This window comes from Colletotrichum higginsianum, chromosome 9 (genome assembly GCF_001672515.1).
Source record: "Colletotrichum higginsianum IMI 349063 chromosome 9, whole genome shotgun sequence".
In the NCBI taxonomy this organism is placed as follows: Eukaryota; Fungi; Ascomycota; class Sordariomycetes; order Glomerellales; family Glomerellaceae; genus Colletotrichum; species Colletotrichum higginsianum.
In genome coordinates, this window is record NC_030961.1 from 34,296 (window position 1) to 47,176 (window position 12,881).

The following is a 12,881-nucleotide window of genomic DNA, read 5'->3' on the forward strand; positions in this document are numbered from 1 at the left end:
AGGGTTTACTTCTAGCTAGTAAAGTAGTTTATACCTAAAGTATAATGTATTTAAGCTATATATAATATATACTTAGTACAATAAACTAGAATTTAAATTAAATAATATAAAGCTTAAGAAGTTTTAAACTAACTAAACAATATTCAACTATTAAGCTATATCCTAGTATAGTAATATAGAGTAGTATCTTATTTATTTTACTTTTATATTACTATTTAATACTATTACTATTTCATACTTAAAGCTATACTACATACTACTTTAGTACTTAATTCAATATATAAATTAAACTATATATTTAATACAGACAGAAATTAGTAAGGTACTAAAAAGAGAAAGGGGAATAAACTTTATTGCTTTTATATACTATAGTTTCTTAAAGTTAAAAGAATAATATATCCTAAGGTAGCCCTAATTCGTACTGTAATACTAAATAGAGAGCTGCCTATTTCTAGAGTATTATAGTAAATGCCTAACCTACCTCCACCTAAACTATTACAGTAACTTACATCTTATCCCTTTTGCTGTATAGACGTTAGTAATTACTATTATAAGGAATTTACCTTTACATTCTTTCCTAGTAATAAATAAAATAATCTTCTTAATTAGAGTATAGAAATAGCTACATAGAGTAGCAATAAGTTATAGGTTACCTATACTCTTCATTATAGTAGAGTACTTTACTACAAAATATATAGAATAGATAATTAATCTCTTATTAGATAGGTCCATATAAGGCTCCTATTAGTCTAACCTTTTAGAATAATTAAAGACTAAAGAGGACTCTATAGTAAAATGTAAATTATTAAAATAAAATATTGTACTACTATTTCTCTATAATTACTTCCTTCTATAGTACTATAAATTATTTAGTTGTAGAGTATAATAGAGACTACTACTTCTTTAGCTACTACTACAACTACTAGGAATAGATTAGGCTAAACTCTAGCCCTTTTACTAGTAACTCTAACTCTATCCTCCTCCTTCTCCTTCTCCTCCTTCTCCTCTTGCTTCTCTATCTTCTTCTTTAGTATACTTATCTGCACATCTGCTTACTATACTTACTGTAACTATAACTAGTATACATCTACTTACCTCTAGCCCCCTAATCTACCTCCCTATATTGCAAATTCCCTTCCCTACTAGCTTACTTATACTGCACCTTCTCTAGATAGACTGTATAGGTAGAGATTTGCATCTCTCTCTCTATCTCTAGGTAAGAACCTCTATTTTACTGCAGTATGCAGTGCACTTTACTAACCTACTAGGTGCAGTTAGCAGCACTTGCTCCTAGCTTATACTCTATCCTCCAATTAGTATAGAGTTAATATTTTAGCAGTTTTAGCGTAGAGTAAATGCACTAACCCTACAGGGTTACTGTACATATAGGGCGCATTATCCTTATTTATCCTTTAATTTTTTACACTGTAATCTGCAAGAATTAGCCTGCAATAATACACAGACTATGCCCTCCTATTTTTACCTGCAACCCTCAACTCTAACCCTAGTATTCTACTAGAACGCCGCCTGCAATAACAGCTAGAGTACTTTAGGCTTAGCTAAAAGTATAGCTACTTAGTAAAGTATTCCTTAACTTCCTATGTATTAAGTTCTAAGTTCTAGTAGGCTCTTAGGATAAATTCTTATCCTTACTATTAGGGAAAGAAGGCGTATTCTTCTTTTGAGTAGAAGTAGGTCTTGCATTTATTATAAATGCAGTCTACTTAGAAAATCCTATAGTATTATTTGTAGGTGAGCTTAAGTAATTTATTGTCTCTAAATAGGGTTTCTCCTAAATTTAGACTTTAAGCCTATTATTAATATTAATGTCTTCTGTACTATAGAAGTATACTTCTTAATTATTGTATATTTTATTAATATTAGGCTATTAGTTAGGTTAAATGCATTTAGTATTTAGGTATATTTGTAAGGCTAAGGATTCATCCAAATTAATATTATTGCCTTTATTAATCTTGTACTCCTGTAGCTTCATTTTATTGTAGGGGTTGAGGTTTCTAAGTCTCTATCTTATTTCTTACTTAGTCTTAAGACTAAGACTCTTAAATTAAGTTAAACTTTAGGTTTATCTGAGCTTAAGGAGCTACTCAGCTACTCTTTATTCTATCTTACTTAGTAGGAGGAATTCATTTAGTAATTCTCCTAAATTAGAGGTATATTTAGAGCTTATTTATTCTCTAAGGACCTTAATAGTTTCTTAGGGGGTTCTTTCTCTAATGTTGAGCTGTAGTTAGGGAAATAGGGTCTTTACTTATTTTCTTCCTATAGCTACTATCTTAGTAAGTTAGCTAATTAGGCCTATCTCTTCCTATACTAAACTAGTTAAGTCTTCTTTAAGTATAAGTTGCTTTTAGTAGTTACTCTAAGTCTAAATCCTTTACTGTAGTTGTACTTTAATAGCTTAGAGGGTTTCTAGTATATTAGGGCTACTTAATTGTACTTGCGCAGTGTCTTATACTTAGATAAGTTTTATAATAAGTTGTTAGTTCTATTTTTCTATAATTTGGATGTCTCTATACTTAGATTTCCTAGAGATAGCTACAGTTTTATTCTTAAGCTCTTTTAAGTACTAGCCTACTTATTCCTTACTATTTTAGTATATAAGGTAGTTATTATTGTAGTAGATAGTCTAAGAGAGTTATTTATAGGGAACTTCTTTTCTTGCAATATTAGCTTTCTTAGTATCTTTTAGAAGTAGTTAGTTCTAAAGTTATTTAGGCTGTCTGCAGTCTCTAGTAATGTAACTTAGTTTCTTGCAGTTAAAATAGATACTACTCTTAGAGTTACATTGCATAGTTAGCTTATTCTTATAAGCTATACTAACGTCTATAGGTCCTATATAATATCTATAGGTAGTACTTAGTCTACTATTGCATTACTAGTTATTTCTCTAATTGCTATTGTAGTTACTCTATTAGTGTAGTTCTAGAGTGTATTACTTACTTATATTAGCTTGCAGTTAGTAGTTTTCGCCTTTCTCCCTGCATCTTTCATATAGGCAAGTATTAATTTAGATAGCTTTTTTAATGTATTGTAAAAAGTCGTCTAATTAATTAATCTTAGTAAGTTTATTCTTAACTTCCTCTTTTAGTCCTTAGTAGAATATAAAGATTTAAGTATTATTAGTATAATTAAGGCGTGTGTAGATTTATTAGAATTCTGCAGTATAGTAAGTAGCTAACTTAGTTTATTATAGATTAGATAGATCTCTCTCAGCTTACTATTTTTCATTAGGATCCTAGAATAGTAACTTTAAGGCGTATTTAAAGCCTTAGAAGCTTCTAAAGATATTCTAAGTCTTACTCTTGCAGTATTTAAGTATTATATTATTAAGTAGATCTTCTATATATAATTCAAACTATAAGAGGGCTCTACTTTAAAGGAATATAGAGGTATAGATAATTCTCTTAGTTTTATTGCAGAAGTTACTTTAGTAGAACTCCTAGTAGGTCCTAATTTGAATTAGGAATCCTTTAAGTTGTCTAGGGGTTCTATTAAAAGTACTAAGTGAGTTGAGCTTAAGTTTATCTTATCTATCTATTAGAATTGTAATAATATTAGCTGCAGCTTAGAGGGTGCAGACTTCCTCTTTAAGGGTAATAGCTTATTAAGTGTATTTCTAGAGTTCCTCTATAGTAGTAGTATTCTTATTAAATATAGTCTGCATTTTAGTAATATCTTTATTAGTGCACTTAAGTTATTAGGTTAACTTAGCGTTATTGTCCTTATTGCTAGAGGACTCAGTATTCTTTATCTCTTTATCTAGGTTCTTAGGCTGAGGTAGGGTAACTATCTTGCCCTTAAATGCAGAAGAGGATAGAGCTAGAGTAGTAATAAGTACTATATTTTAACTATTTAGTAAGTATAGAGGTTAACTTACTAAATAGGAGCAATTAAAGTATTACAATTAAATATTTAATAGTAGTATTTCTACTAATAAATAGCTAAAGTTAGTACTTAATAAATAGTACTAGAGTCTTACTAGCTTATTAGTAATCTTATTAGTAAGAATACAGTAATTAATTATATACTTAAGTTGTAAATAATTTATTATAGTTACAATAGAAGGATAATTTAAGAGTTACTTATAGTAGAGTAAATTATAAAGTTAATTGCTAAAGAGCTATAGAAGGTAATCTATCTATAGGAATAAATGTCCTTATATCCTTAGGTCTTATTATTAGGACTAATATCTTAAAGTCAGTCCTCAACCTAGGACTGCAATCTAAAAGTTAGTCCCCAGTGTAGACTACTTATTGTCTATTAGTCCTTCTTATCTTTACGTAACCTTCCTTAGTTCTTCTATTTCTAAGGAGTCATCTGTATAACCTTATTTCTTGTCTATACAAATACTATACCGCCCGCACTCTGCCTTACCTAGTGGGGCTGCATTACCTATAACTTATCGGGTTGTAACACTTAGCTACTATTAATAATCTACAGCTATTAGTCGCCTGCAAGGGGAATTAGAGTAAGGAGTATTTACAGACTTAATACAATTTTATACATTCCTACTAATAGCTTAAATACATTTAGTTAGCATCTCTAGCTAGGACATATAGTCTATCCCTAGGCCTAGACCCTAGGGGGGTCCAGGGGGTCTAGGAGTTGTCCCTTATTGTATCTCTAGTTTTGTAGTAGTTATTCTAGGTCTAATAGCTAATGTAGGGCTCTCCTATAGTAGTATAGCCCTTAAATATATTATTTGTAAAAGCCTAGTCTTATACTTGTAGGTCTACTAGTTATAGTACGTCATTTGTATTAGTCTTAGAAGCTATTTATGCAACCTATTTGGAGTATGTGCGTAACTCTAGTGGACCGCTAGAGTCTACCTGTGCAGTCTCTACTACGCACAAACATTTGTACCAGCTTAGCGGCATCTTGCCCTCTCTATCTACAACTACATTACCTACCTAATAACTAATAGATAAGTAGAGGAGGTTGTCATCTTAGTGAATATTTTGCACGCGTGTCTAGTAATGCATTAATTACTCTTAGTAAACTCTAATTAGTAATTGCAGATAGCTAAGCAACTACTTGAGAGGGGAGCTAATATTACACCTAGAGTAAGCATCAATTAGAGACTATTTTTCTACATTTAGTCGAATGTTTAAAATTTAAATTATTACAAATTATATTATTAGTTGAGAAGGGTGCTAATCTTATGGCTGCTGATCGATATGGATGGGCACTACTCGTATAGTGCTTTACAATGTAGCCACTTCAATGTAGTTAGCTATTTTTTCGACATAATAAAGAGTATTAAATCTACTGGCGAGGTTGGGAGTATACAATTCTGAGCTGTTCCGCTGAACGACAATGTGAATGTATCTTGGAAAGCCAATTTGAAGAAGAAAGGGAAAATGTGAATAACCTCCTGCATTGTGCGGAATTGGATCAACCCATTATGTCTTATTAGCCCAGTTCAGATTTCCAGTTGGATTTGCCCGACAAGGCTGGTCGAAAACGCTATTGTATGCTGCAGACAGAGGGCATAATCTGATAGTCGAGATTAATAGCTTTACACTACCCCAGCGCCTTGAACCGAAAGGCCCTTTTCAGCAAAACCCTTCTCTCAGCTGCTACAAGAATAGGCCATACTATATTGCAACGTTATTTTTGGGCAACGACACTACTGAGGTTTACTCTTAGGACTGTTTCAAGTGGGCTCCTCTGTAGTGGGCTAGAGGAAGAGTACTATTATGTTCTTGCAGGAACCCTGCTTGACTTTTCCAACCAAAGGGATGATACAACTTTGGACAACTACGTGCCTTTGGAAGTGCTCAACGACCTTCATTCGGAAATGTAGTGAGATTTATGTCCGTCCTAGGTAGGTTCCAGAGATAGTTACCATTTTGAAATCGTTATTTTAGAGCAGGGACTTTGCTATTTTTTAAGATTGCTTATATTTAGGTGCTTCCTTACCTCAACGGCTGCGTAAATCAATATCAAGGAAGACTTGATCTTAGTAACGTCAATAAGAATCTAGGTTCCTCAAGAATAGAAATTTCGCTTACTAGCAGCATACGCATGATTCTTCTCACCCTCGACGGCCAAGGCATAACCACTCACAATTACTACTAACTCGTAGACTTAAAGTCATTAAAAATAATTCCAAGATAGATTCCAAGAAAAAACAGACTTTAGAGAGAGGCAACGGTAAAAGGGCATACCTTTTTCTGCTTCTATCTATGGAATCGGCTTTTCGAGAGGGTAAAACTTGATATCGCCGTAGTTGGTAGTCCTCCCCTCCTCCTTTGCCTTGTCGACTTGCTCCTGGCACCGTTCCAAACACGGCTGCTCCGTCAAAACCTAGTTGGACGACCGGAAAAGTGGCAGCGATTCTTGTTGAGCCACCGAGGATTGTTGTATGGTTTAAGGTTTTAGGGGCCGGCGTCGGCGGGTCTGACTGCTCGGGAGCCTTGGGCTCGTCGACGGGCATCACGCACTTGCCGTCGAGCGACTTGTCGGTCAAGCAATGCACCTTGGGGCGCTTGTCGTGGCTATAGCTCCAGCCACAGAGGCCAGTGAGGACGCAGGACTTACCCGCGGCGGCGATTCCCTCGACGCCGACGATTTGGGCTCTTCCTTGGGATCACCCAGCTCGTTGCAGGGACTGGGGCCAGGGGGCCAGTAGCCATACGCATAAGTGAACTTACAGACCTTATGAAAGTTCCCTTCCCTGTTGTTCTTGGTACACATCATATCCGTGAGGGACAGCTTTGGGCTGGCGTTGACAGAGCGGGAAGACCAGGCCCCGCCGACCCAGGGTTTACAGTGACGATGCCGTGTTCGCAGTCCGTCATAATGGGTGGGCCCGTGACGACTGCAATGATGATGTCCCTGTCGCCGACCAGGTTGTTTTCCACCCCTACCATGCCTGTCCTGCTGTTGAAAGAGACGAAGACATGGTAGAGGCCGACGCCGCCGTACAGAGTCACCGGCCACGCCATCTTCGTCCACTCCCCGCCGTCTTTCCTGATCCTGGCCCGGGACAAGACAAACTGGGAGAGCAGAGCCGTGAAAAAGACCTTATCCTCAGCGAATTCGGCCGGGTCCCCTTCCACCTGGACTTACGATGGTTTAAGAGCAAGTTCTCTTATTCAATAACAAACTTACGAGTTCTCTCTAGAATTTCACTCACCTAACATGGCTAAGAGGTGAATCCTTTAAGCGAACTTGGTCCCACACGTATCCATGTTTAATTTAAATATAAACCCCTCCCTTTCTCGCTCTCTGGTCGTTGATGAGCTGATCCGTTGGTGTATCATCTCTCTACACAAAGATATTCTCCTGCTCTCTCGCCAGCATAATGAAGCCTTCGTACTCGAGGTACGAGCTTGTGTCAGAGCTTACATCCGACTATGACTTCCTAACGCAGCTTTACCTGCCCCCAGAGGTCATCCAATACCCCCACAAGGGAGGCTGTAAGCATTTAACGCCTGAGTTTGTTAACTCCTTGTGCCTTGGTAAGGACGACACTGTGGCAGGCCTGATGAAGCACATCCCCTACATCCGCCGCACTAAGGAGGATGACTGGAATCCATGGATGGTCTACGAGAGCGCTACTGCTGTCGACATTACAGGTGACCTCGTCCTAAGCCTGCCTACTAAGTACGCCGACGAGTTCCTCTTTGAGCCTGAGGAGGGCAACATCTCAGACATACCGCCGCACGTGTTTGTTTATGCAACCACCCCCTCCGGTCGCGGCGGTCACTACATATTCATCGATACAAAGCACGGCACAATTGTCCTTGCGGATCCGCAGACAGGTCCAAGCCCAACCAGACTATCGGATCCTGTAAACCTCCAACGAGCGCGAGGTATCTTTCTTACTAGTTCATCACAATCGCCACTGTCTAAAGGCGCTGCTGATCTTGCGAATTATAGCAAGCACCAGATGAGGAAGCCTGGCGCAGGTGTGAGATCTACACGTTTTACGAGTTCTTCTCTATGGCCAAGGAAAAATTTAGGAAGTTTGAGATGGTTTGTGGATCTCTTCCTATGCTACACGTTGGAACAGCTCCTAAGCTAACTATGACATAGACTGCCTTGAATAGAGAACATGTACACTGTACCAGCCCAGATACGCCCCAGGCGCAGATTTACCGAGAAGAGGGCGTTTTCACGGAACAGTACAACAGGGAGAGGTGCATGGACAGGCTGGATGAATACCAGGAGCAGAAGGATCGAAAGATTCGGCAGGCTCGAGAAGAGGAAGAGCTACCAATGCCTCCGCCGTAAGACATGCCTACAATTTAGGCGTCGTTCCGGTAATTTTATCTCGGTACCAGGCTTAGAACTCTTCGATCAACAACTGAACGCGCTCCTCGGCTTCAATGGCATTACAGTTGGTCACGTCGCGTATGAACACTGTTGGGAAACCTGGGTACACAGCAGCGCTGGCGTCAAAGCAAACGATTTCCCAAAGAGGATTGCGCAGGCATCAGGCAACGGCAAGGAGATGGTATGCCGTTTTCACAATTACGACGTTCTAATAAACAGGCTGGCCGGGGCGGTACACTACTGCCTAAAGCAGTTATATGCCTAGATGTTTGGAGTCTACAAGAAGTGTTTAAATACTTCATCTAGTCTAGGCGACATCATCTTGTCTAGACACTTGACCATCTATCCATTTCCCTAAGATTACTACTCACTCTTTATTCACTGCTACTGTCACCCTTGTTCTTGCCCTCAGCTTTACCCTTGGCACCTGCCCCAGCAAGTTCTTGGGACTTATTAATAACTTCGTCCGCCTTCGCAATCAACACTTCGTCTTTTTCAACCTTAGTCGCGTCCGCGGAGGCGGTGTTAGCGTCGAACTTGAGACCCGTAGCGGTCTTGCCGGCTTCGGCGACGTCCAAGGCAATGTTCTTCTCGAGCTTCTTGGTCTCCTCCTCGAGCCTCGCCGTAACGTTATCGCCTTTCGTCTGCTGTGCCTGCAAGGCGAGGACGGTAGCTGTGAGCTTGAGAACCTTGTTCTGGATCTTGCCGCGCTAATTGCGTATAGTTATGTTAGCCATGTCTATGCTGTGGCGCTATCCAACGGGAATGAAACAAAGAAAAGAAACTAGTGAATCACAAACCTCAAGAGCGAGAACATCCTCGCCAGGAGCCGATCCCGCAATTGTCTTAGTATAGCCGCTAATCTCAGCCTGGTTGCAGATTTGATTAACATGGCTGAGAAAGCTGAGGTCAAGCTTATCGACAAGTGCTAGTTGCGCTGGGTCCTTCGGCAGGCCAGCGAGCTTCGCTTCGGCGTCAGCCTTAGCTGTACCGGCTTTGCCGCCGCTGATGCTCAACTCGTCAAAGGTCTTGTCCGTGAAGACCCTGGCGCGCTTCTGCACTATGTTGCCGGGCGCGGCTGAGGCGACGGCAGCAAGGGAAGTAAGGATAAGAGAAAACTTCATGATAGCGGTATTTCGAGTTGTCTTTGTCAATTGGCAAACAAGATGGAGAGGAGTCAAATTGTAGGTTAATGAGCGTGAGGATAACAGCACAGCTGTAGGGAAGCGAAGGTAATAGAACACGAGATATGTGATGCAAGAAAGAATGAGATAACGAGAACGGGATTTGGAAAGTCAGATAATCTAATAGTTCGAACAGGGTTGATTTAAAAGCCACTCTCCGTGTCTATCAACAAGGAAGGAGGGGGCCAGGCTCTAGCTAAGCATTCGGGACCGCCGCTGCCGGAGGCTTAAGTTCTCACCCTTGTGTAACAACATCCACAGAGAAAGTTAAATGAATGGGTAGACAAAGAGTCATAAATTCTGCTTAGACCAAGCATTAGAAGCGCTGGAAGAGGGAGTAAGAACAACCCTACAGCCAGACTGACTTCGCAGATCTGTCAAAATGCTTACTCAAGGCGTTGCTATCAGGATTGTCCCTGTCACGTCGGATCCAAAATGAACCGCTGATCAGTATTCTTTTAGGAATGGAGGGTTTGAAGCTGTTTCAACCTGTCTCATGTCTCTATGACTGCGTGCATGATTTTTGAATTGTAGCAGAGGACAAGCGAGGATCACGTAGGCGAAGTCAGCTCTGTTATCTCTCAGATACGCATTACAAGAGAGAGGAATAGCGAGAGAGAGGAGAAATTAATCACTAACGGCGGTTAGAGCTGAACACTGTAAGAGCATAATGGTGATTTAAGTTTAGAGTCCGCTCCTCAAAACGCTATGTGCCGATATCCTGCTAAGCCGAAAATCCGCAGTATGCGATCTCTGGGCTCTGGCGTATAGCACAGGCCTGCACCCAGCGTCCATCACCAGCCTTTGACTCGAGGCGGTGGAGCAAAGCAATAGGGTGTCCTTAGAGACGAATCAGATGAAAACCCGGCCCTAGCAATCGTGTACGGGTTCAACGAGGAGTCTACATTCTCTACTGCCAAGTATCCGTGCTACACATCAACAGGCCCTTGTGCAATTGATACCAAAATGCACGCCGGGGAAATCCGTGGCTGGGTGGTGTCGGTCGCCTGCGTGTCGGAGACGAGCTGCACCACTTGAATGACGAAAAAGCCAATTTCGAAACATTGCCTACAACATTTATCTCAAGCGCGATGAACAACTGCAAAAACGGCTACGGCATACAACTGCGAGAAGGGTTGCGGAGCTATCATGCCAATGACAACCTGGTTGCTCTCAACTAACACGAGATTACGACTGCCGCGATTGCTCGACAGTCGCAGAAGATTCCTCCGGCAGAAAGAGCCCGAATTCTACAGAGTTTCAGAATTCTTCGGCCCTAGCCATCAAGGGAGCAGAGCCATACTTTACCCTCCTGCGCGGCAATTTTGTGCTTCCTGATGGAAGCGATGCTGGGAATTTGCTCAGGTCGATGATGCAGGTCCAGGACTTCAAGATGATCAGAAAAAGGACATGTGGCGCCGATAAGGCTAGAGGTTCCTGATCAGACTAAGATAAACATAGATTCCCTCACCAAACTCTACATCCAAGACACCAACTGCAGCAGTTTGACTAACCCTAAGAACTCCAACATGCTCTGTTGGTTGAATTGTACGTTGATATGGGAAAGATGCTGTCGTCAGACGCGCAGATTATGAACCTTGACTGGAAGGACGGCGTATCCAAGTCCTCGCAGGTTTTTTGAGTGAGTACGGGCATGCTGAAGGAGATTAAGACTATGCAAACGATTCGAGTGGCCCCGAAAATACCGACACTCATAGCAACCATTGCCATTCCATTAGCCAGCAAAAGGTTGGAACTGACGAAGCTTATGGGCGACGCGGATAGGGTGTTAAAATGGTGCCAAAGCTCTCAACATTGCGTGAACGGTACTGGCTTGGCTTGGGTGCGTCATTGCTGTGACAGCTGTTTTTGTTTTTCATGGTTTGGCAGCTGGTTAAGGTCTGGGCGTCTATGAGCTTGGGAAAGAGAACGTTCCCCATTTTACAACTAGTCCTGACGGTTATCAATGATGGAATGGCCGTTGTGATCTTTGTATTAAGCTTAGATATTCAAGTGAAGCCTGTATACTGTGCTAAAATAAAATGAAAGTAGCACGGAGCGGTAGCGGGGGTTGCCTTTGGGCTGGATCTTGGTGCAACTGGAGAATTTGGGGGCCTGTTCTCGCTGTGTAAGTTTTCAACTGTCTTCGTCACACTTACAAAATTGCCGTCATCGTTCTCGTTTTCTTCTTCATTTAGTTTTCGGTTCAACTCACACCACCAAATGACGTGAACATTGGCTTAGTGGCACGAGAAGCAAGTGGACAAGGGCTGTGAAGGTAACTGAAACACCTATCACCCTCAATTTTGACCCAAGATCGGTCGCATCATCACAGGTCACCCACATATTGAACCTTACGATCCAGAACACCGATATGAAATATATTGTGAGTCAGGGCCTACTCTTTGTGCTCACGGCGTGCCAGGGAAAAAACAGCACGCTGTTCTAGGACATGTATGCTGTCAAACAAGGTACCGGCTGGTTCAGAGATACCGAGGACGGTGACGATGCAGGCGCTCAACACGACCGAATCCAGGTCTATCGGCAACATCGCCGGCGACACAAGGGTGCAAGGTAACATTTAGAAGACTTTTTTCGAGATCATAGGGCCGAGTATTGTTGATTCCATCTCGCTGAATGATTCACCGGATCTAACCCTGGCGGCTGGCGATAGGGTCGTCTCACAGATACACCTTTCTACCCACTACTCTTAACCTCAAAATCCAGCAAATAAATAATGGATGTATTGTGTGATTTTAAGGGAAACTTGATGGTTAGCTTCAGGATAAACTTTTATGAAGCTTTTTGATCTAGTGCAGCTAGATTTTAGGAAGGTTAGCATTTAGTTATATTATCTGTTGATAGACAAGTTAAACTCTTCCTTAAACACGGCTCGAAGTAGTTGCTATTAGGCCCTGGTTAATCAGATTATTATCACTGAGGATACTGATAGTGGGATTTGGCTAGAATTAGGGTTTTATGGAAGACAGATAGCTACATTGTTTAAATGGAGCAGACGAGACTTAGACTATTATAGTTAATTTCTATTGAAGCTGGACTAGCAAAGAACGATTTCAGGACCAAGGTAAAACATTAGATGGGCTGCTTAAGCATTGCAAGAATTACTTAGAAATGCGCTATGCTAAAATGCAAGATAAACAATGTAGCGATATCTGCGTGTGGCAGTGTCATGCGTCTGACTGACTCAAGTTCCATGCCTTGACATTGCGAGGTTTTAAGCTCCACCTCCTTCTTGGCATCTCGGAGCATTACCTGTTTCGGGCCGAGAGGCTCCCAACTAATATACGCTTCTCTTCAAGTCTAGACAGCCGACTCATCTCGACACTTCAAGATATGGCAACAGCAGGTTTTCTTACAAACAATAATTCAAAA

The 12,881-nt window shown here is 40.9% G+C and overlaps 3 protein-coding genes across 3 annotated transcripts; 1 reads left to right on the top strand and 2 right to left on the bottom strand.

Moving 5' to 3' along the window:
* Positions 1-6,719: 6,719 nt before the first annotated feature.
* Positions 6,720-7,169, bottom strand: CH63R_12282 (glucan endo-1,3-alpha-glucosidase agn1; the record flags this gene model as incomplete). The annotated part of the gene is made up of 2 exons (XM_018307256.1): positions 6,720-7,090; positions 7,163-7,169. The coding sequence occupies 2 exons, from the start codon at positions 7,167-7,169 to the stop codon at positions 6,720-6,722; spliced, it is 378 nt and encodes a 125-aa protein (XP_018151673.1).
* A 161-nt stretch (positions 7,170-7,330) lies between these two features.
* On the top strand, positions 7,331-8,262 carry CH63R_12283 (uncharacterized protein; the record flags this gene model as incomplete). The annotated part of the gene is made up of 3 exons (XM_018307257.1): positions 7,331-7,693; positions 7,909-8,004; positions 8,065-8,262. 3 exons carry the CDS (start codon positions 7,331-7,333, stop codon positions 8,260-8,262), a joined length of 657 nt encoding a protein of 218 aa, XP_018151674.1.
* A 416-nt stretch (positions 8,263-8,678) lies between these two features.
* Positions 8,679-9,428, bottom strand: CH63R_12284 (Small secreted protein; the record flags this gene model as incomplete). Its single annotated transcript, XM_018307258.1, has 2 exons — positions 8,679-9,014; positions 9,105-9,428. The coding sequence occupies 2 exons, from the start codon at positions 9,426-9,428 to the stop codon at positions 8,679-8,681; spliced, it is 660 nt and encodes a 219-aa protein (XP_018151675.1).
* Positions 9,429-12,881: the final 3,453 nt, after the last annotated feature.